This window comes from Mus pahari, chromosome 10 (assembly GCF_900095145.1).
Source record: "Mus pahari chromosome 10, PAHARI_EIJ_v1.1, whole genome shotgun sequence".
Lineage (NCBI taxonomy): Eukaryota > Metazoa > Chordata > Mammalia > Rodentia > Muridae > Mus > Mus pahari.
In genome coordinates, this window is record NC_034599.1 from 72,163,222 (window position 1) to 72,187,960 (window position 24,739).

The 24,739-nt window shown below is 44.5% G+C and overlaps 1 protein-coding gene across 2 annotated transcripts in view; it reads right to left on the reverse strand.

Annotated features, from left to right (window-relative positions):
- Positions 1–24,739, reverse strand: part of Lrrc1 (leucine rich repeat containing 1) — a 112,619-nt gene that overhangs the window by 51,651 nt on the left and 36,229 nt on the right. For both annotated transcript variants that reach the window (XM_021206419.2, XM_029543245.1), the window contains exon 2: positions 18,570–18,687. In XM_021206419.2, coding sequence (XP_021062078.1) covers positions 18,570–18,687 — 118 coding nt within the window. The remainder of the gene's footprint in view (positions 1–18,569; positions 18,688–24,739) is intronic.

A 24,739-nucleotide genomic window follows, 5' to 3' on the forward strand; every position in this document is an offset into this window, starting at 1 on the left:
TCTTAGCTTGTTTCTCCAGTCTTTCTGGTGACAGGTATATAAGCGCATCTTCGTAGTCTACAGAAATAAAATTGTATTTAAGAAAAATTACAGATATACTGAATCTCCATGTCTGAGAACCTGGAACAGACCAAGCCTTCAATAAGCCTGACAACTGGAAAGAGAAAAAAGGGGTTTTGTTTGAGGAAGGTACCATGGGTCAGAGGAAAGTCACTTCAGTGTGTTTAGATTTTTTTTTTTTTTTTTAACTTTAATTGAAAAATCTAAGTAGCAGAGAGAAACCCTTTCTCAGAAGGCAACAGGAACACAGCCACATAGCAAGGGCAGAGGGCATGGACACAGAAACGTCTGAGAGAGACAGAAGAGGAACGTGCGAGCAGATGGCCTAGGGGAGCAGAATGGTGCATGAGAAGGCTATCAGTGGAGAGCGGCTGCTGGGATGAGAACCCCTAAGCCACAGGGGAGCAGAAAGGTAAGATCCCAGGAGCTGAAGGAAATGAGCTGCCACAACAAGAACCACTTCGGGGCAGAAAGTGAGCCATGTGTCTACTTGGCAATGTTAAGTGGATGCGGGGAGGAAGGCAAGGCTGTGATGGCCCAGAATGGGGCATCCTATTATGCACAAACCATGAAGTAAACCTCGGCCAGACTCAGGATTCAAACTCTACCAGGACCACAACAACCAGCAGTAAAGAGAACAAGCATGTGCAGGAGATGCTGGCAGGCTGTGGTGACATACTGAACACTGTGACTTTGGGGACAGCCAGTACATCGGATTGATTCATTTAGAATTATTTACTACTAGAATAAAACAAGGTCCTTGTGTGCCAAACAGGCTGGCTGATTAAGACGGTTTGAATGTTGTGCTGCAGGCTGTCTGACTCAATCCTGTTTAAAAATATCTGGGATTGTCAAACAAGACTAAATATGAATGCACTCTCCCAGTCTCCCTTGTGCTGTCACAGCTGTTCTTCTGGTAATAAAAGGGAAAAGCTAAAAGCAGAATTTCTTCAAATGTTTCCATTTATCATGGTATCCCAAGCTCTACAGACACCCAGGAGGCAGCCAGCCTTGTACACAGAGCCCAGTCCTCGGCATGCAATTCAGTGCTCAAGTAGGCCAACAGGCTTGGGCCTCACGTGGTACAGGGAAGACAGACAAGGGCCCTTCAAAAACGTTATTTTGTATAAGTCTTGTAACAAGTCATGTTACTTGCACTGAAGAAAGAAAAAAATAAAAAGTCATGCTGGGTGTGGTGGCACACCCCTATAATCTCTGCACCGGAGAGGCTGGGACAGGAAACCCGGGAGCCCAAGGTCAGCTCTGGCTACACAGCGACCTCAAGGCCAGCCCAGGATACAGGGCACACTGTCTCAGAAAAGGTTCCAACTAAGGAGCTTGGCAGCAAACATCAAAACCATCATTCCAGCTCAGCTTTCCTTCGCCACAGACTTGGCTCAATCGTGTCTGCAGGTACAAGGTCTTGCTTCAGAAAGACAAGACTGAGTACTAGGTTTCACAGGGAATACCAGGAACGAAAGAAATGTAGCCATTGGCCATCTTGCTTCAGAAAGACAAGACTGAGTACTAGGTTTCACAGGGAATACCAGGAACGAAAGAAATGTAGCCATTGGCCATTCGTTTACTTCTGTCCTAAAACCAGTTATGTTCAAACATATATTCAAGTATGATTTTGATTAAAAGTTATTTATACTTCAAGAAAATAGCAACTACCAAAAGTGAAAGAGTTTTATTCACTAGAATCTTCCCTTTTCATTTAAAATTACAGCTCTCTGGAATGATTCTGAGTTAATACAGCTAAAATACAGTCACCGGTACTTACATATCAAAGTCTCTAGAAAATTCTAATGGAGGTATATTTTGATCCAGAAAGTCTAACTCCACACCCCTAACCCAACTTCTCCCTTATCTTAGACCACAAAGCTAAAATTCTCCCTCTGACTCACTCCAGCAGCAGCCCACTGCCCACACCCTGCAGTGGCCCACTCCCCCACACCCCTGCAGTGGCCCACTGCCCACACCCTGCAGTGACCCACTCCCCCACACCTCTGCAGTGGCCACTCCCCACACCCCTGCAGTGGCCCACTCCCCACACCCCTGAAGTCGCCCATTCCCTACACCTCTACAGCAGCCCACCTCCCACACCCCTGCAGTGGACCATTCCCCCACACCCCTTCAGTGGCCCACTCCCCACACCCCTACAGTGGTCTACTCTCCATACCCCTGCAGTGGCTCATTCCCCACACTCTTGCAGTGGCCCATTCCTACCCCAACCCTGCAGTGGCCCATTCCCCCACACCCCTGCAGTGGCCCATTCCCCCACACCCCTGCAGTGGCCCACTCCTCTGACGAGTCTCATGCTGCCAATTTCCCTGTTCTCTTTTAAAATCACCCCCTGCCCTTCCAGTTAGGTCACACCCTACTGAGCCGTGTTTGCCTGCCACACCACTATACACACTGACTGTCAGCTGAGAGACTCAATCACAGGCTGAATGAGTCACTCTTTGGATAACACACACAGAGTAGGTAAGAGTGCAGGGCCAAGAGTGAACACAGTTCTAGACAAGTACAGGGAGAAGCCATTTGGCCTAGATGAAGCAGACAGGACACCATTCACAACTGGTTCACTACTGGTTTTTTCCAAAGCACACCCCTACTATAGTAATATGACCACTGAGTATGCTAGCACTGAGGGATTTTCTGTCTTCTGGCACAGACGGACTATCAGGTGAGGTAAGGACAGCTTGAGCTACGGAGTAAGACCCTGCAGGAGAGGGAGGGAGGAAGAAGATGAGGGGGTTTGTCTTATGGAAACCTCAGCAAATGCCTGGGCGTTTACTTTTGCTGGTTCTCAGCCCTAACATACCAATCTCTGGGGCCACAGTCCCCCAAGCCCACAAAGTCAAAGGGCAGCCCAGGGTGGGCCTGGGGCACTGCCTTAAACAAGCAAGCAAACAAAACAAAACCGCGCCTCACTTGAACCTGAGATGTAGCTAGACTCAAACCACCACGGACTGAGGAGCTGGCCACTAGCATGGGACCTCACAGTTACTCCCATGCACGCTTTACCTCCACAGCCAAGTGATTTCCTCCTACAGGGACAGATTCAACTCCCAAATCCCAAAGTCTGTACCGCAGGTCTGGTTAAACTGCCTGGGATGGAAGATCAATGTGGGCAAGAAAGCTGTTGTGTAGGTAGTCAGAGGCGAGCAGAGGAACGGTGGATGGAGACTGGAAGGCAGATCTCATTTAACCTCTTCTTCCTCTGAGGCTTCTGAGCTGGGGTCGCAGGTGCTTGTGAGCTGCCCAACACGGGTGCTGGGAATGGAACTCAGGCTCTCCACTCGAGCTGTTCATTCCTAACAATGGGGCCATCTTCCCAAACCCTAAAACTAATTCTTGTAAGACATTCTCTACCTCCAATACACCCTGACATTTTTTTTTTCTAAAGTAATCCTTAAAAGATACAGAAGAAAATGGAGAACAAGAAAAGCACTCAAAAGAAATTCAAAACATGTTTACATTACTCAAAGGAATACTGTAAAAAGCTTTCAAATTACAAGTTGTCAACTGACAGATGGAAAGAGACTCATAAGGGTGTTTAAGTTCCTTAAAAGACACAACAGAACTCAGGCACTGAAACTGGCACTGTCTCTTCAAGGCATCCATCACACAGCACTAACTGGTCCCCCCTCCCTCCCCCCTCTCTTGATGTTGGCACTGGATGAATGTTATGAAATACATGTAAAACTAGTGTTTTCTCTGTAATTTAAAAAAAAGAAAAAAGAAAATAATGTCAGGACTAAGGCTCAGAACAAACCATGAAGCATATCCCAGCTAAATCACATCCTGAAGATGCTACGCCATTACAACAATCCTCACAGGTACCACAATCCAGATTTCTGGTGGGGGAGGCAGAAGGTAAGATCCTTGCTTTAACTGAATGGTAACTGGATCACTGTAACAGACCTTTGATTTTTGAACTGGGCAAAAATAATGTTCTGAACAAACTGACTCTCTCTTATCTGAAATGCCCCAAACCAAAAGTTATTTCAAATTTTGGAATTTTCTGGATTTCAGACATGTAGACATTGCCAGGTGTCTTAACAGTTTCTGTTACTGTAATAAAACCAAAATGACCATCAGCAACTCTGGGAGAGAAGAGTTTATTCTATCTTAAGGTTCATCTTAGTTCCCATTATGAAGGGAAGTCGCCTGGAGATAGGCACGAAAGCAGAGGCCACAGAGGAGTGCTGCTTGCTGGCTTACTCCATGTGGCTTGCTCAGCCTGCTTTCTTATAGCACTCAGGACTACGTGCCCACGGGTGGTTCTGCCCACAGTGAGCTGGGCCCTCCCACTTCAACTGTCAATGAAGAAAACACCGCACGGGCTTGCCCACAGGCCAGTCTGGTGGGGACATTTTCCCAGTTAAGGTTCCCTCATCCCAGATGATTCTGGGTACATGACTCTCAACCTGTGGGTCGATACCCACTGGGGGACGCATACAGGTATTCTGCATATCAAACACTTACGTTACGATTCATAACGGTAGCAAGACTATAGTTAGGAAGTAGCACTGAAATAATTTTACATTGAAAGGTCACAGCATTAGGAAGGTTGAGAACCACTGCTCTAGCTGTGTCGAGTTGACATGAAATTATCCAGCTCCTAAGCTGACAATCCCTATAGCCAAAGTTCACTTGGGCGCTCAATGTTTCAAAGTGTAGAATATTTCAAATTTCGGATTCTCAAATTAGGGACGTGTCATCTATCCATATGTAAAACTGTTGCAGATTTAGATGAACACCAGAAAGGTCAGACTGTAGCATCCTTTTGGCCTAAATACTACTTTAGCATCTGGACCCAATCAAGAACTGCCCAGCTTCTGGTGACTAGCTCCCAGTTTAGATGTAAAGTTTTTGGATTTTAAACACAAACTTTGGTTATCTGGCTTCAGAAATTCTGACTTGGCTGAGATGGAAATATTGGGGTTTTAACAAGGATTCTATGTAGGTGGCCTCAGAGCACATCTGCAGAAACAACTGCTCCAAGTGAAAGAAGACAGACCACAAGCCAGAGTTAACATTGCTAGAAAGAATCCTAGCTGCCATCACCACCCTTGGAACTAGCGCTTTCTCTGGCTGAGACAGCGAGGGACTTCTGAGTCATCACCCTCGGGGGTGTTTCTCTTGTCTACGCTTTCAAACCTACAAGCATGACTCTACCAAGGCGGCTTGCACATCCCTGAGAACACACAGCATCCTGTCCACTCCTGGTCATCAGGGCTCTGCCTCTACTAGGTGTGACCATAACCAGTGCCTGATGTGCAGAGCAGCAGTGAGTGTCTTGGCTCTGGAACTTAATGTAGAAGTCTCGGTGCCCTTTATAACAACTCAGAGTGTACTACAGATGTCAGCTTATAACTACACAGTTGTGCAATCATCTCGTTTCCACCTGTTCTCTGCCACTCACCTACCAGTTCCTGAGCAGCTTAAACCTTCTATAGTTTATACAGTGCAGGCTGCATATAAAGTCTAGAGATGCCCCCCCTCCCACTTCCCTAGCATCTTCTATATAATAGGCAGGGCAGGCCTGCAATAAAGAGACAAACATGATGCTCTCTGCTGTGCTTATCTCTTGAAACACAGCTGGATAGAAATGGTGGCCCAAATGGCAAAGCTCAGTCTGCTCGCCTGTCCATTTGTCCAGCCAGACTGGGAGTTGACATTTATGCTGGACCATGTGGCAACAGTTGAGGAGGAGTGATATTTGCGCACTAAGATCTCAGCAGCCATAAACGAGTGAAATAAAGGCAGGCATGGTGCTCGCATGCACCTTAGCCCCAGCTATCTGGAGGATTCGGAGAGGAGAGCCTCCCGGATCCAAGAGTCAGGCTCAGCTTGGGCAGTCTCAGAAGATTTCTATCTTGGGAAAAATAATAAATAAAATTAACCATATATAGTGCGATACTCAACAGACAACTTTAGTCGCAATGGAGGAAGTTTCCTCCATTGGTATTTTATAATGACCACACTGCTTTTCTAATTCTGAAGGGGAAAAATAATCCTATACGAAATAAGCCTGCAAGCTCTGCATGGTGAATGCAGTTAAAAGGCTCAGGAGGGAACATCTGCCTGCGACCCTCAAGCCTTAACTCGGACTAAGAGGCCTAAAGTGACCATAGCCTGGTCCCATCCACAGCCAATGTTTAGACTCCAGAAAGACAACACTGACTGGCTGGTTACACACTCCTTTCCTACTGGGTCTACCTCAGTGCAGCAACAGCCATGCCAGCACAACACACCCTCACATCATGCAATGCCCAGGCACATGTAAGATGCAAGCGGGGTGCTGTGAAACTCCTCCATCAATTGTAGCAGCAGCAGCTGTCCATGACACCCCCGCCATTGTCAGAAACCCCATCCCTCAGTGCGCTGACCCTCAGCAAACAGTAATCACTGCTGTTTCCTCTGGGGACAGAGACTGCCACTCCATCTCGAGTTTTCCTCTGATCTCTCAATCTGTGCAACAAGAACACTACAGCACTGCGTGTTGTAACCGCTCCCTTAGGCTCATGGGGACCTCTGACAAACATGGTGGGAAGTTCAACACAGCACACTTTCTGCCCATTCCCTCCCACTTTAGACTCAGTCCTGCCTGGGGTGCCCACCACCCAGGTTAGCTTCCTCAGCTCCCTTTTTCTGTTTTTGGTTTTTGGTTTTTGTTCTTCCTTCCTGGTTTGGTTTTCTGGGCTCTTTTTCAGCAGCCTTTTAATGACAGAGCAACCCAGGGTTCTGTCTTTCCACAGACTATGCATGATGGATTCATCTATGATAACAGACAACAGCCTAATCTGTAATGCTTCAGCTTCATTTCTACACGGCATCTCTGAGAACCACTGTTGTGTTGTTCCTCGTCTGACCTTCCCTACAGTGGCAGTCAGCACTGCTGGCCAATCCTCCGCTGAGTTCTTCCAGAGCCCACCCCAGGTTCTTTCCCTTTACAAAGATGTCCTCTGTGCAGTTCTACCCCTCCAGCACCTGTAGCCCCTCCCCAGAGTGGTTTCATTCAGACAGGAACTTCAGATCTCAATAAAGATGGGGGATTCTCAGCCCTTCACCTCTTCCCCAAAAGCATCCTTAAATCCCAGACCCTCATGTTTAGCTGCCATGGGGCCTCTCCATCGACAAGGTCGCCTCAGCCTCACATTCTCAGAAATCACTGTCTCCCGTCTCTCAGGGAGATGAGTCACGCCAGGCATAAACTCTCATCTGCCCCCACAGTAGCTCCCCATCTTGCAGGCTTGCAGCTAGCTGCCCTCGGGTCTGGTCCATTTAGTCTGGTTTCCCTCACAGATGCCTGGCCTCCTGCATCCTGCCTGTCCTTAAATAACTCCAAGCCTCCTGCTAGGTCCAGGGAGATGAGCACACCAGTCTTCCGCTGCACCGCGTCCCAGCTACCAAGAGCTTTCAGGAAGATGTTCCTGGGCTTCAGATCTTCCTCTCTAGCGTAATCTTTCATTGGTTCCAATAATATATTTCATCTTCCCCAAATTTCCATATTATCCCAAGCCTTCTGATCCAAATCTAATCATAGTTTCATGAGCACAGATGAGAATACGTATTTGTCTCCATCAACTACCTGTTCCCCAGAGCTTTACAGTCTCCATTCCTAGGAAGCTGTCCTCAGCCTTCCCTGCTTGACTAACTTAAGACCCATTGTTCATCTCTACCCCACTACCCTTGGTTGGTGACTAGAAGGCCTGGTCCTTAAGGCGTTGCAACACCAGTACATGAAAGTTGAAAGCAAAGTCAAATACTTCAAGGCATCAATTATTAGTGTGCACGGCTCTTTCAAAGGGCACTCTGCAAACAACACACGGTGGGTAAACAGAGAACCAGCTGCTCACAGCACTTTAGAAAGTCACGCATTTATTCCTGGTCTGTTTCTGCCCACATGTCCCCATTCACTGTTGTGACTTCGTGGTCACAGCGTTGAGTATGGCTCCCCAACAGGTTCCAACAAGGGTGGGATCTGCAACCAGCAGACTTTAATGCTGAAATGTACTGGTTAGTTTTGTGTCAACTTGACACAGGCTGGAGTTATCACAGAATAAGGAGCTTCAGTTGGGGAAATGCCTCCATGAGATCCAGCTGTGGGGCATTTTTTCAATTAGTGATCAAGGGCGGAGGGCCCCTTGTGGGTGGTGCCATCTCTGGGCTGGTAGTCTTGGGTTCTATAAGAGAGCAGGCTGAGCAAGCCAGNTGAGCAAGCCAGTAAAGAACATCCCTCCATGGCTTCTGCATCAGCTCCTGCTTCCTGACCTGCTTGAGTTCCAGTCCTGACTTCCTTTGGTGATCGACAGCAATGTGGAAAGCGTAAGCTGAATAAACCCTTTCCTCCCCAACTGCTTCTTGGTCACGATGTTTGTGCAGGAATAGAAACCCTGACTAAGACATGAAGGTTCATCTTTCTCCACTCAGCCTGGTTGGCACTTACATTATACTCTTCTGAAACTTCTCTTATGTGTGAGCCACACCACTTCAGCCTTAGCTTTGACATCTAGAGCTTCCCTGTTGGTGTTAAATTACAGGTCTATTTATATTTTCTCCAGAAAGGTAAAAAAAAATAGTTGAGTCACACTGATTAATCTGAGTAAGTACCCACGTTGGCACCAGGAACGCTCACAACCTGTATTAAGTAAATAAAAGCAGTATATGCGTATCTACTGATGAATGATACCAATGTTTGTGAAACAATTAATAAAAAGGGAAATATGAAAACATTAATGACCATTATTTCTGGCTACAAAATATAAATTGCATACTGAGGAAGCAGAAATGTAATTTTAGAACTAGAATATCTAGGCCAGTTCTATGCCTAAATCACACAACTGGCTTTTAGCCCAAGCTTGACTTTAGCATCTCTAGAGGGAAGGCTAGAGCCGATGCCAGGGAGACTTCTGAGGACTGAGTGAGAAAATGCATATGAAGGTCTTCCACCTCAGACTGGTACACAATCAACACACTGGTAAACCTCTCAACAAAGATCTACACAGCTGTCATTTTGCTTACAGAACTGGTTCCTTGTGTCTATTGCCATTCTCCTTAATTATCTAAAAAGCTCAAACTAAAACAGTGGTGACCCTCACAGTTTACTGCACTGGCCTGCTCAGGGAGGGGGCTCCTCTTGTCCATTTCAGGGTAAGCAGCAAGGAAGCCTGTGGCCTGTTACTCTGCATTAAAGAGAAAACTTCAGCATGGAAAAGTCACTGTGCTTGGGGCAGAGCATGGCACAGATGCCACTGATGAGCTGTGGCAATGAGCTCGAGGCCCAGGAAAAGTTTACAGCAACCAAGCGACACTGGGAGCCGATGCCATCCTGCCCTCTCACCGCCCAGCATCTACTTCAGGAATCCCAACTTCCCCAGCTGTGCTCAGTGAACAGCCACACCCTTGGAAAAGAGCACTGGTCGAGCCAGGCAGCAGCCACCAGAGCTCACAAAGTCAGAGGGGAAAGCCACACCTGCTTCTGGGGGACACTCGCTGCTCTCTAATGGCTTTGTTTTTTCCTTTAAAGGGACAAAGCATGTACGTCCTGAGCTCCCTTCTTGGCTCTCCACTCCTAGAAATAGACCCATCTCTTGCCACAAGAGCACCACGCTAGCTCAGAACTATTGTGTTGTGTCTTTCTTCACTGAATGACAGCCTGTTACTGGCCTCAAGATGGTCACAAGCGACATGGCATCATCTAGTGTTGGTGTCCCTAGGTGGATCTTAATAGTCAAAGTGACTGAAGCAAGTAGAGCCTTCGGGAAGTGAACAAGTTATGAGCAGAGTTTATTCCTTATAAAAGAGGCTCCAGCCAGGTCCCTTGTCCGTTCTGCTACCAAGAGACACAGCATGAAGGTGCCATTCTCAAAGCAGACAGTAGCATATCCTCACCACACCGCATCTGCTCTGCTCCTGAACTTCCCAGCCTCTGAATTATAAACACAAAATTTCCTGTTGTGTGGAAATTACTCAGTCTAAGGCAATTTGTTACAGAAGCATGAACAAACTAAGAAACTACCTTCTAGAAAACTGTTTCTGTCTTCAATTCAGAGGTTGACAACCAGAAACTGACAACCTCACATCTCTAAAAACGTGGACTGAACTGTTGGCCGTGACTTTATTATCTTCAATCACAAAACAATGAAGAATGCCAGTCTTTCGTGGTGCCGCGTGCAAACTAGAACTTGAAAAGGCCAAAGCAATCTGTTATCAATCACTGGCTCCAAATCCTTTAATGTCGCTTAAAGCAAGTGCTTCAAGGATTCCACAAAGTAAAACACCAACTTTTAAACTCTATTTTAAAGTTAAGTCTCAGGTTTCAAGTTAGAAATCACTCTAATTAGCATAATGCTGTCTACTAACTACCAGTGGCCACCAGTGATCCTGACCTGACTCTGGCTGTATGGCCTTCCTGCAGATGTGGGAAGAGCACTGTTCTGTTCTGTTCTATTCTGTTCTGCTCTGTGGTGCTTGGGTATTTCCTACAGATGTGGAGCTCACTGCTGGCAGGCGGTAACATGACCACAGGACCGTGTGGATGCGACTGTTTGCATGGGTGCTGGCTAGGTGTGAATAAGTTTCTGCATTAACTTGACTGCAGCTCAGTGTGCCACACTAAACTCTGTGTGTGTGTGTGAGAGAGAGAGAGGATGCTTCCAGGTGAGATAAACATTTGCACAGACACAGATGATGAAGCCAACCACATTCCCCAACTTCAGAATCAGGCAGGAATTGCAACAGAGCACTTCCTGGAACTCCAGCTTCCCCAGGGAGAACATGGATCTCTCAGTGTTCCAGACTCTAAGAGGTGGTCCCCATGCGCTGCCCTCCCCCCTCCTCTGCTTGGTGTTCTTCCTCTGGCACAAAATGATACTACTTCGGCATGTTAACAACCAGGTTTGCAGATGGCCTTGTGCCGTACCAGGAGCCAGAGTTCCCTCCTTTTCTTCTAGCTATCTGCCATTTCCCAGTTCCTTTCAGCCAAGCAGCCCAAACATGTCTCCCAATGAGGACCTGGGAGACCTTGGATGACAACAGGAATCACAAGGAGAAGCCCAGATCTGTGAAACGGTGTGGTGCAGAAGCCCTCAGCATCTACCCCTCACAATGTCCTTCACATGCTATACTGTACATTCAGCACTAATAAAACTGCCCTGTTTTGCAGAAACCCCACGATTTTTTAAAAGTAATTATCTATAGCAACTTGTGAGAACTTACTCCTTTAACTTGGCAAAGTTGCCTATCAATCAGTTATCTATGCAATTTCAGATCTTATTTAATACTATTCCCATGACCTTGTGAATATTAAATTGTCAGCGGGGAGCAATATAGGAAAGCACTGATATATATTTTCATTTTAATGATCACTGGTTCTAAAAATCTACAATAATATTGCAAATATATTTATAAGAAACAAGTGACAGAGAAGCTGAGAAAGCCACTTGTCCACTGTACAGTTCAAGACTGCCTGGGCCACAGGAGACCTTGCTCAAATCAAACCAAGAAAGAAAACAAGCAATTCTGCAACTAAGCTGTAAGAATTATTGAAGCAAATATTTACAATAAAAAGAAAAATGGAGTTCAAAAAAAATAAGTAAATTAAAAAAATAATTATTAAAGCCTACCAGATTTCAACATCAAATCACAACAGCTTTTCTATTTTGTGTACTGACATATTGGCATCTTACTGGCCCCAGCTACTGAAAGATTGGGTACTAAGAGGTCTTGGCATAAAATACATAACATACAACAGTCATTTATGTGCAGTTTTATCTGCAGTATCTGTGGGTTTCCTCTTTAAGTGGCATGTGAACTTAACATAGAACCTTAATCTTTAAGTATTAAATACAGGGGAAAAAGGGGGATAAGGAGATGAGTCAGTCAGAAAAGTCCTCGACATGGAAACATGAAGTTGTGAATTCAAATCACCAGCATTTATGCTTTAAAAAAAAAAAAAAAAAAAAAAAGGAAAGGAAAATCTGGTGCAGAAAGACACCCTTTATAATCCTAGTAGGGGAGGCAGAGCCAAGAACATCTCTGGGGCCCACTAATTATTGGTACAGCCTATTAAGTGAGCATCAGGGTCATCAAGAACCCCTGCCTCAGGAAACAGGACGGAGAGCAGCTGAGGGAGCTATCCACCATAAACCTTGCACACACATGCATGCACGCACACCCTTCCCCACAAACACTTATAAACAAAACAAAGTTAAGAGCTGTATAACTAAAAACATGATCAGTGCACCAGAGTCTAAGGCAGCTTTGTTTTTCAGAAGGAACCCGTGGTTGCCTTCATCACCGGCTTTGAGCAGCTGTGTTAACTAGACGGAAGAAAGCTTATTCAGGACTCACACCTCTAACTGAAAATCAAACCATCACTACGCATAACCAAGTCACAGTTCTTGTAATGCTTCTCATTCCCAGACTTCCACTATAAGATCCTCTGTCCCTTTCCCAGAGTTGCCTTTTCTAGCTTGACAGGCTATGAAACAGTGAAGCGGGTGGCTTAGACTCTCCATGAAGAGGTCCCATCTAGCACTCAGCTGCCCCCCCACCCCCAGGCTCAGCACCACTAGCCTCAAGCCAGAGTCGCATGACAAAAATCAAAGTGAAGCATGAGCACTCATCCCAGTCACTCTCAGGGCTGTAAGCGATACTGCCACCATCTACAGAAATGGTCTGCACGGGAAAGAAGCCACCACCCTATGGTGGTTACGATTTTATTCCAGGTGAAAGCTGTGGTTAGTTTCGCTTCATGCAACAGCCTGCTAGATGTAAATCCACCAGTATTGTGGGGGTAAGCAGGTTTGCATGTAAAGACTGAGGGACAGGGACAGGTTGGGGGAGGGGTACATATAGAAAGATAAAGATGAAAAATGGAGAAATTCTTTTAAGAACCTGTAAATAAGGAACTTGTCCATATACATACATACATATATATGCAAAAATATACACACATACTCAGAGATATTGTTTTCAGTTATTATGGACTTGCAAATTAAAAGAAGAAAAACACACAAAGCTACGTAAATATACTATCATTCAGTACGGTTTTGCTGATAATGAGACAGGAGCCACATTAGGAAGAAACAACTTTTCAAAATTTCCATGTTCTGGTATAACATGGGGAAGTTAGGTATCCTAGGAAGATCCTTCTAGACAGGGACAAAAAAGAATGAGAGACAGAAAAAAAAAAAAAAAAAAAAAAGTCAAGCAAAAAGCATGAAATATACTCATCAAAAGAGATTTGTGACTTAGCCTCTAAGCCATCTCTCCAGCCCTGGAATATGGCTTTTTGTCTCACAGAAGCCCATTTGCTTTCTACATTCACTTTGAAAATAACCACTTTACAAGTGCTGTTGTAGTTTGGACAAGAAAGGCCTGATAGGCTGATACATATTGGTGTGTTTGGTTCTCAGTAGGTGGACTGTCTAGGAAGGATTAGGAGGTGTGGCCTCGCTGGAGGAGGTGTGCCACTGAGGGTGGGCTTTGATGTTTCAAATGCCCATGGCAGGCCCAGTCTCTGCCTGTTCCCTGTGAATCAGGAAGCAAGCTTTCAGCTGCTGTTACAGCACCATGACTGCCTGCCTCCCTACCATGATGGTCATGGACCAACTCTCTGAAACTAAGCAAGCCCCCATTAATTGCTTTCTTTTATAAGTTGCCTTGGTCATAGTATCTCTTCACAGCAACAGAACACTGACTAAGTACTTTGATTTTTGCAAGTAGAAAGCAAACCCTATTTTTTTCTGTATTGACTCAGAAGAAGGTACAAACTAAGGCAGAAAAGGCACATGAAAAGGAGAAATTCTTGTCACTCAAAGGACGGGCTCTAGGCTGAGTGCTGTCTAGCCGCCCTGCGTGAGCCAAGCGAGTCTAGCTGTGTGCTTCCTTTTGCTGATGTCTCTCATGGTCCCTGGTGACCAAAACAAGGAAACTCTACTGGTCCAGCTGGGCAGTGTGCGACCTGAGCACAGTGTTAACCTTGGGCCTGCGTCAGGCAGCCAGAGAGACGAGCGCAATGGCTTTATTACAGCCTATCTGCAGTGTGGGTAGCAGCAAACTTGTGCAGCTCTTCTGGTGTGGATGGATGTAGTTAATTACAAAGAAACCAAATGAGAGCAGTGTGTAACTGAGGAGGAGGAGGAGGACAGACAGACAGACAGACAGACAGACAGATACTCTAGATTTGTGCTGCCAGAGATCCTTTCTCAGGACAGACTCTGAAGCAGGCACAAGATCACTTCAGCGGGTCTCCAGCCTGGTTATAAGTCACACCGAAGAAACCAAAAGCTGCAGACCACAGGCACTGCCCAGCACTCCCTGTGGACAGAAGGAACGACCCTCAACATTAAACTGAGGTCCAAGCTCCAGGAGACATGGGAAGACTGGTTCTGCTCACCGCACAGGGCAGTCGTGGTGTTACTTATGCTGAAAAGACCCTACGGCTAAGTTCTTGTTAACTCGGGTTTGCTAGCTAGCCAGCCACAAGCTGGGATTTTCCTTATAAGAGAGTAAACCTGAGCCTTCTCTGGCTCAGTGTGCAATACTACCCAGCATCCCTTCCACCTGGCCATCCTCCCCACACCTTCAACTCTAACACTTCCTGTGTTCTTTATTATTCTTTTAAATCGCCCTTTTAATCTCAATAGTTATTTCCCAAAAGAGCATAGTGTTTTAAATTACAAAAACAAAGCCACTCTTACCATCAGAAATGAATATTACGTAAGTAGAATATAGTATTATAAGGTCTTATACATAGCAACTCATGGAATAAAACTGGAAAACGGATAGTATTCTCACCGTGATTCAATAGTAAGTGTTATAGGTTTTCGCTTCACCAATAACGATCTTTAGCAATGCCAGCGGTCTGGGCCTCATACTTTGGGGAAAACTAAATTAAGAGGAGAATAACACGCAATGGCTGAAGTCAAATTAGTGTCAACTAAAAAAGTCAATCTACTATCACCAGGGCTGAAGTCTGCCCGGGATCCTTGGAGATCAGATAATATGATGGGTCAATTATATGACCAGAGGCCATTTCCCTAGGACAGCTAAGAACAAGTGGACACAGGAAACAGGCATAAAGTTCCAGCATCAAACTACAGGCACTGAACTACAGAAAATGCCTTACACCTGAATTGTCTGTATTAAGTCTATACAGTTTTATATAAGATTTTAACACCACACCCAGATATCAACTCCATATGCTATATCCCAGGCATCCTTTAATCTATATTCAAGGAAGACATGAAGTATCTTTTTCTGTCCGTATATTCTGGTCCCTTCCTACTTGGCATGAAACTTGGTGTTCACTTGTTTCAGACAAGAAGTTGGACCTCATTCCATCCCTTCACGGGTCAGCAGAGCCAAGAGCCAATCCAAAGCAGTTCTGGTACCCATGACAGAGCCAGGACTCTGGCCCAAGGTCCTCAAGTTGGTAATTCTGGGAGTAGCCACTACTTCATATCCCCACCCCCCAAAAAAAAGAGGGTAGGGGGAGCCTCACAGCCTAGCACTGCCGTAAGCATCGCCTCACCTCATAATCCTTTGAAAAAAATCTAAGTTACATTCATTCTTAGAGAGAAACGCAAACCTTCTCTTTTATCTTTCATTTAAGCAAGGAAAGAGAACCCAAGTGAATGTGAGCTTAAATCAGCTGTAACATACTGTCCTGAACCAGGACTATCTTGATGATTACCCATCTTACAAGCAGAGGTGCAGGGTTGTCTGAGGCAGAGAGAAGTTAGGCTCACAATCATGTAAGATTTCTGAACAAAGTCTGTAGCAAGTCTGAGTGCTGACTTCTAAATATTGCTACTGTCTGTTTGGTAGACTGGGAGAGTTAGAAGCCCTTGGCAAGGTCAGCAGGCCCTGGGAAGGTTAGAAGCCCCTGGGTGGGTTGGTAGCCCCTGGGAACCAAGGCACAAGTCTCGAGGCTACTTCAGACCCACTACTTCAGAATCTTCAATTTAACAAAACTGTCAGGTTGACACTGCACGGTCAAGTTCAACACACAGTAATCCAATGGCTGTGTGGTCTGGCACCAACACCTTGCCTTCTTCCGTCATGGTCAAAGCATTGCTTTTTAGAAACACAGGAACTGTCATTCCATTGAAAGCCCTATCGAGAAGCAGCCAGCCCCGGTGGGCAGGGAACTGAAGACAATCAGCTTCTGTCTGCAGCAGGCAGCTCCAATTAGTGCAGCAGAGAAGCAGAGACTAGACAGGCCTCAGACAGCGGCCCCAGACCCTCAGTGTCCCAGAGAGTACAAAGTAGGTTCTCACACCGCCTCTAACAGGCTGCAGGCTTCATGGCCTTTATTTATCTGCTCGGTTGCCTTGGAAATTTATATTGATGCCGTTTCATCTGCCAAAAAAATAATTGTAAATAAAAGGAAAAGGGAGAGGAAGCACATTGAGACCTGCCCATCTGGGAGCGGCCTGAGACCCTGTACTGTTAGCTATACAGCAGTGACCTTGTTCTGCTCTGACAATCCGGCAGGGCTTTTCCCTGAACCCACCCATGCTCCACGCTGCATTCTTCCTACATGCATGGCGGTTCCTGCCCCTATCCCATGAACCTGCATCCCCCACCCCAAACTACCACACTAGAACAGGTTAGGGCCCTCAGCATTTCTCAAACAGCCTCAGGGGAACTTGAAAAAAAAAAAAATGCTGGGTCCTTCATAAGGCCCCACCACTCAAAGAAAGCTTGGCTTGAATTCGAAATCTCAGAGGTTCAGAGTGAGTACCCCGGGGGCAGGAAATGCTATGCCCTGTCACAGACTTCAGGCATGCTTAGCTTCGTTTGTCAATATGCTGGAGGTTAAAAATGAGCGCATGGAAGAGGCATGTAGCTCTCCCTCCTAGCTACCGAGTGCTGAGAACTACGGGGCCAGGAAGCAACCAGCCACTATCTACCTACCTCCCAGGGCTTCCTATCACAGGAACACAGAACTAACCCTTGGATCTTCTTCATGTACTTCCTGGCCCCTACTAATTCCTCCTTTGTAATTCCAATTTCAAAGATGCGGTTCATTTCCTCCGACTTTGTGATTTCAGTTTCTTTCTAGTTGGTTGCTGCTTCTTCGTAAACAGGCAGCTTTGTAAATTTTTTTAAGTAACTCAGGTTACTGTGAAGAAGTCATTTCTATCTTACAGGCACTTCCATCCTGGATGCACTTCCACCCAGGTCAGGTCCCCCTCTCAACTCCAGTGTAGAAAAAGTCTGCTCAGGACCCGAAACCCTCAGGGAGGGAAGAGTCACTTCACGTGACCTGCTCTCATCTCCCAGGACAGACGTCTTATAGCTCATTTCTGATGGTTGGTATAAAACGGTAAGCTTGAAGAAGCACTCTTCCCTTAGCAAGGAGTCACTGATAAATGGGTACCACATCAGGGACAGAAGCAGAAAAAGTACACAGACATGGGCCGTAAGAGCTGCCGGTCGGGGGAATACCACGAGGTGGTCCCAAGAGAGCGGGCTAGGAGAGGGAAGGACACAGCAGCTAGAACAGAAGCAGTAAGGGGGGGCTATGAACCCCAAGTGGTATCAACTGTAGCTACTGGAATGTCCCCTCTGCTGCAGCCTACGTGTAAAACCCACTTTATTGGAGCTATCTTTCGTTCTGTGATGCATAAGCCAGTTTACAGCAAGACTTTTTTCTCCCCAGTACTTTCAAAGTAAGAAATGGTTCTCAGGAAAGATAAAGGAAATAGCATAGTCAAAAGGCAACTCCTACCTTACAGGATGGCATGTGAGAGAGCCATGTAAGAGGGGTTTTAAAAAGGGAGGGACCCTTCTTCTTCACTACTGTAACAGTGATCAACTTCCAAATATGGTTCTTGGGCCTACAGTTTCTGAAAGACAGAGACTGAACTACAACTCACAGGTTGTTGTTTTTGTTTTTTTGTTTTGTTTTGTTTGGTTTTGTTTTCAGTAAAAGGAGCCAGTGCTAGTCATGGCCACCCATAACCCTAGTACTCAGGAGGCTGACAGCACAGACTGCCACAAGTTCAAGGCCATCTGGGCTTCACAATGAGTAGCAGGCCTGACAGAGTTACATACTAAGACCTCGTCTCACAAACCAAACCAAACCGAGCAAGGTAAGTCACATGGTCTCCAGCCAACTTGAGGAGTGAAGACTGAAGCTACTTTTCAAAGTTACAAAAACAGTGTTGGTAAATATTACAAGCTGACCAACTATTTAAAGTGTTATTAGCCAAGCACAGTGAGACATGCCTAGGCTCCTCTACTTAGGGGGCTGAGGTAGGAGAATTGCAAGTTCAAGGGCAGCCTGAGCTACAAAGTAAGACCTTGTCTCAAAACTGTAAAATTTAAATCTCATTAATTTCCATATACAAAAAAAGTATGCATAGCCCTCCCACAGCTAGAAAAAGCACCTCCAATAACCTTTATACATTCATGGTTATTAATCATGTCCCCAGCATCAGAAAAGACACAAGGTCTAAGTGGGATGGGTGTCTTCTTACCATTCCGAGACACGTCGAGTTCCACAAGCTGCATGAAGTTTGCTATTTCTGGAGGGAGCCGCTGAATTTCATTATCACTGAGCCCAAGCTTCCGTAATTTGACTAGCTGGAAAAATTGCTGAAAAAGAAAATGGTTTTAAATGGGTTTCATACATTTTTGCATGGCCCTTTGAGCTCACAGAACATTTCAGTTTATATTTTAAGACTAAGGAAGACTGTGTCAATGTCAAATTCTTGATTTGAGTAGTAAACTGTTCATATGAAATATCTTCATATATAAACATAAAATATAAATATATCTTTATGTACCTCTCAGGACATACAATTTTTGTGAATTCTTATCCATCTGTAAGAATTTAAAAATAAAAATGTTTAAAAACTCAACAAGCAACTTTGTGAGAATAGATTGCCACATCTACTTATCAAAACTAATATTAAAACTATGATGTTAAACATGTAAACAGAATAATATATTTTAGAAGAATTTTAATTAAAACTATTTCTATAAAATATAATGCATTAATTCTATTGATTATAGATATAATATCTCACATTGTGTGCAGCAAGTAAAAAAAACATTTTGACCAAGAATCAAAAGTCTGCACCCCACGATGGAGGCAGACTGAATATGTATTCTACACCCTTCAATGATGTACTAAAACTTATACAGCGATGAACAGAAATATAAAGATATGCAGTAAGTCTATGAAGACTACTAACATACAAAGCAAAGGGGAACTAGATAATTATGCGACAAAATTCTTAAAGGCAAAATTTGGGAAAAATAATAAAGGTTTTTTAAAAATTAAAAAAAAAAAAACCAGCTGTGCTGTAAGTAGACATAAAGAAATTAGGACAAGTACTTCTAAACGAAGGAAATTTGAACATTCATCTTTAAGAAATAGCTAAATCCTTGTCTTCCACAGACTATCAGTGAGAGCGCACCCTTCCCTGGGGGCAACAGGACCCCAGGCATAGGCACAGAGACAGAGATAGCAATGGTCATCATAGAGGGGAGCTGTCATGAGATGCCCACAGTGTCTACATGTGTTCATCCCACCCATACCCCCAGGACCTAGATCTCTAACTTAAGCAGAGTCCAGATTCTCTAGATACCTAAGAAAAAGCCTACGAGATGCAAGATGCCAAGTGTGTGTGTAGGCAGATGAAGGACTGGGCGCGCATGCACATCTGCGCGTGCACACACACACACACACACACACACACACACAACAACAACAACAACAATATAGAGAACCAAAGAAAACATCGTCAGCATTGGGAGGGAGGTGAATCGAGCTGAAGCTGTACGTTACCAAATCAAGAAAAACTTGAATTAAACACTTAGAAATTTAAAAATATGATAGCCTCTACAAAAGAATCTAAGAGAAGTAAATAAAATTAACAAACACCCTTAGAAGACATGTGGTGAAACCCAAGAGATGGCAAAATGATGGGAAGGTGGGGCAGGAAAGGTAATGAAGCTCCACAAGTAATAATCCACGTAAGAATATGGAGCTCACACACCAAGGCTTCTGGCTCCCAAAGGCACGGACAATGTCAGGACAACACAAACGTGCTATGGTTTGACCTGAACTGATCTTTCCTAGCTGGCAAGGTAAAACTTGATGGTTGTAGCCCAGATCTGGACTTCACCTCCCTTTCTCCAAATCCTGGCCCACCATGAGGGAACAGGACCCACCTTGTGCTCATGGTCCCATATATGTCTCTTTTCCCTACAATGAGGGACTGAAATCATAAGCCAAAATAAATCTTTCCTCCCCTTGTTATCACAGTAACACAAAAAGAAATGACAGAATGAGAAAAAGCACGAGTATGGAATATTGCAAACTAACTGGAATTTTTAACCTTCCAACAATGAGCGAAATAAAGGGGGAAAAGACAAACAAGAGTTGGAACCCAGAATGGCGCTGGACTCGACACAAATCTGAAATGATGCCAAGTGTGTGTGCAGGCAGATGAAGGACTTGGTGCGCATGCACATCTGCGCGTGCACACACACAACAACAACAACAACAATATAGAGAACCAAAGAAAACATCATCAGCATTGGGAGGGAGGTGAATCGAGCTGAAGCTGTACGTTACCAAATCAAGAAAAACTTGAATTAAACACTTAGACCACTGCCTTAGAAAAGACAGCACGTTACTCCCAACCAGTCAAATGTGGAAAATGCACTTTCCCACACTGTCCCCAAAATGTCGATGTACATTTGAAAGAATCATATGGTATTTGGAATACAGAATCAACAACGCTCAGAAAGACAAAATGAAATCAAGGAGATTCACAAATGACCCCCGGACTACAAGCCCTGAGAACAACCAGTCTACATGGAAGCCAAATGCATAGACTCCACATGGAGATTTTGAAAACATGAATAAACACACATCTCAAGGGTTTTCTGATGTGGGAGGAACTACAAAGAAGAAATCTGCAAGTCTCCAAATGTTTAGTGATAAATCAGCAACAGGAACGGGTACAGTGAAACAAGCAAACGAGGATGAGTTAATCCCAGAAAATGTGTATCACAGGAAGAGAAAACCATAACATAAGTGTAAGACTGGCTAGGAGGGACACATAACAGTCACACTCAGTACTCCACCTACATTGATAAAACTGTTATGTCAATATTACAGAGACAAGAAACTGAGTGCTGAATCTTCACTAAAGGACATCTATAGAGAGCTGCTACAAAATGGGACATAATCCAGCTGAAAAATTAACAAACCAACCATTGGCCACATGGAAGCCTACAGAACCATACCTTCAGAAACAGCATAGAGCAAAAAGTTCTCAAGAGTCCAGCAACAGGTATGAGAAAGGCAAAAGGCCCCTGTTCTCCACTGCTATGGCTCCTGGCTGATTAGTATTATAAAACAATCTCATATAATACATGTTTAAACCTAGAAAATGAATTTACAGAAAGTCTATACTAAGATGAGAGGCTGTTCCAAATGTTGATTGTAAGATGCTAATATTTGTGGCCATCTTCCCCTTTGTATTGGTTAAAAAAAAAGAACTAATATTTGTATAGTGATCCAAAGAGGCACTGCCTTTTGAAAAGCGAGTGGGTAACACACGAAAGACAAAATATTTTCAAGCCTACAGATATACTTCTTTGTACCTCTCCTCATACTATAGCTGAAAATAGCAAAAGCAAGCATAACGCAAACACAACTCTATCTTTGCATTATGATATTAAAGCTAGGAAGCACACCATGAGTAAGGGCTATCCATTGTTAAATAATTCAGAATTATGCAAATAATAAAAAACGACTATTAAAACACAATTGAACTTGAAAAGGGTTTACAATGCAAACAAAATTCTAAAAGAAAACAAGGTTTCAGGTTCTCTGTAAAAGGCCATGCTAACTGCGGGCCAGAGAATCCAGAGGATCCAGTGAGGATCCACTGGGTAGGATGGAAGCAGATCGCACTTGGGTCAGGAGACAAGAATACTGCATGAATTACTGGTTTTAACATAAAACAAAACAGATTATTTAAATGAACTCAGACTCTGCACAAATGGTTTCACTAATTGGACATATATGATAATGAAAAAGATGTTCAATGGAGGCTAATCCTTGAGATTTCTTTAACCATCAGTTGAGATTTATTTTGAGGGACAGCAATCTCTTTATACTAGTTGTACTAAAGCATTAGCAAACACAAAAGCCATTGAAAAGAGTCACATGTTTGAATAACTGAGCCGGTGCCAATTGTTCAAAGAGTCTGACAGTTTCATAATATAATCAATGTGTTTACTCGAGCGTGAAAAGCTTACTTTGTTTTGCAAGAAAGGCATAATAGCAAAAGTACAAAAGCCATCACCAATTCCATGCGTCCAGCACTCATTCCTATAGGACCCAAGAAATCAAGTAAATCAGGTACGGGTCTGCAGTGAGTAACAAGGACGACAGCCTACAAAGCCCCACATCTACGTGAGGTCAGAACAACAACACAAATTCGGGGTTTTGTTCCACAGGTTGAGAGCATCCTCACCTACAGCCTGCCCCAAATACTGCTTCAGTTAGTACGGGAAGGCACATACGAGCTGTAAAAATGCAGTATGCCATGATCTCAAAAGGAAACCTCACTAACTCCTCAGTCCTTTCCCAAACTAGCCTGATGGATCTAATCACCGTGTTCGAATGTTCTAAATCGCCTGCTGTCTTCCACAGTTCAGGAGGTGTCTGTCACTCAAACTGCATCGCACTGTAAATTTTCAGCTTGCTCACACAGTCAGAGAGAAGACTTCATAAGCTATAAGCCCTTCTGCCTTGTGTCTGAGATGAGCCGGGGCACATGAAGAACAATTTGTGTAGCTCTTCTGGCAGGGTGCCTGAGCACTGAGTAATCATGTGACAGAACACACTGCTACGCTGTTCTTCAAATCTACATGTTTGATTACAGCTCACTGACCCACTTAGACCACATTCTGGGCAATTATATTCAGAGCAACCCCAACTGCCCTAGGTTGTTACAGGGTACCAGGTTTCTTACAGCCACGACTGTTTTTAGCAGATACTGAGCCTTTCATTCAACAAAACAAAATGTTGTTTCCATCCTCCATCTGACAAGCTCTTTTGCCCTTTGGGGTACTATTAGTACTTCGTTTCTGTAATCTGAGAAAGGGCTGCATCCTTTCATGATACTATATGGCCGACCATCAGCTAGTTGTTCCCGACAGTTGTGCCGAAATCCCTCCATAAGATAGAGAAGAACTGACAGCATGGGCTCTCCTGAGGGACAACAGTGTCAGTGATGCCACAAGCTTCTGCACAGCTGCGGCTGAGCGACGACGACACTTATCGCCATGTTGGAGGCATTCTAGTCCCTAACCTAAAGCGCTAATCTTCTTGTGTTTTTATATAACATAAATCAAATCCCTTTCCCTGTCCTCAACAAGTCAGGCTGGCTTTTTGATCAGTCACCCACACAGACAGTGCAGACCCAAAGCATTTCCTACAAAAATCAGGAAAAAGACAGAGGTGCCCACTGTCTCCAGTCTTATCCAACAGAGCACCGGAGACTTAGACAGAAGACGAGAGAACAAGGGGATGGAGACAGGAAGATGACATGGAAAACCCCAATACTCCACCGGAAAACCCTAGACACCTTCAGAAAAGTGCCAGGACTCAAAAGCAACACACCAAGCCCAGCAGCCTTTCTATATACCAGTAAATGAACTTGAAGAGGAAGAAATTAGGGCAGAAACAATCTCATTTACAAATAGCTTCAAAAGAAAACCAAGTCTAACAAAGGAGGTGAAAGACCTCTGCTCTACAGTGAGAACTCTGAGACACTGAAGAAAACAAGCACAAGACAGAGACCTCCACAGCTATGCTAGCCAGAGGGATGATCTGCAGCTGCAACAAATCCTTAACAAAATTCCACTGAGACTCTTCCAGAACTAAGGAAAAACTTCCTAGAACTTACCTGAAAGCATACATTACCCATGAAGGGGAAGAGGCAATATCAAAGTGCACTAGAGCTATGGGGACAAACTGTGTCCGTCTGGGCACTAAGTCAAGAACTAGAATAGGGGATGTAGAAGTAAGCCACAGTTAAAGCCAGACACCTATTGCTGGACAATGGTGTCAAACATATTGAAGGAAAGCCAGCCTCCTTAACAAGGGTGGTGGGCAACATGGCTTCCCATGAATAGAGGAAGGAGACTTGTCCATCTCTCCCATCCTACCCCCAAAACAAAACAAACAAACAAAAAAACTACCAATCCAAAATGGATCAAAGATCTTAATATAAGAACTGGAACTTTAAAAATGGCAGAGGAAAACCGACATAAAACACTTCAAAGCCACTGACAACGGGTTTTCTGGAAGAACCCCAACGGAACAGCAAATGATCCTAAGAGCTGACAAGCAGAATCCATGACATTAAAAAGCTTCTGTATGAGCTGGGTGTAGTGGCACACNCCTTTAATCCCAGCACTCGGGAGGCAGAGGCAAGCAGATTTCTGAGTTCGAGGCCAGCCTGGTCTACAAAGTGAGTTCCAGGACAGCCAGGGCTATACAGAGAAACCCTGTCTCGAAAAACCAAAAAAAAAAAAAAAAGCTTCTGTACAAGCAAAGAGAACCAATGTGAAGGAGTCAGTCTACAGGATGTGAAAACGTCTTCCAATCACAAGG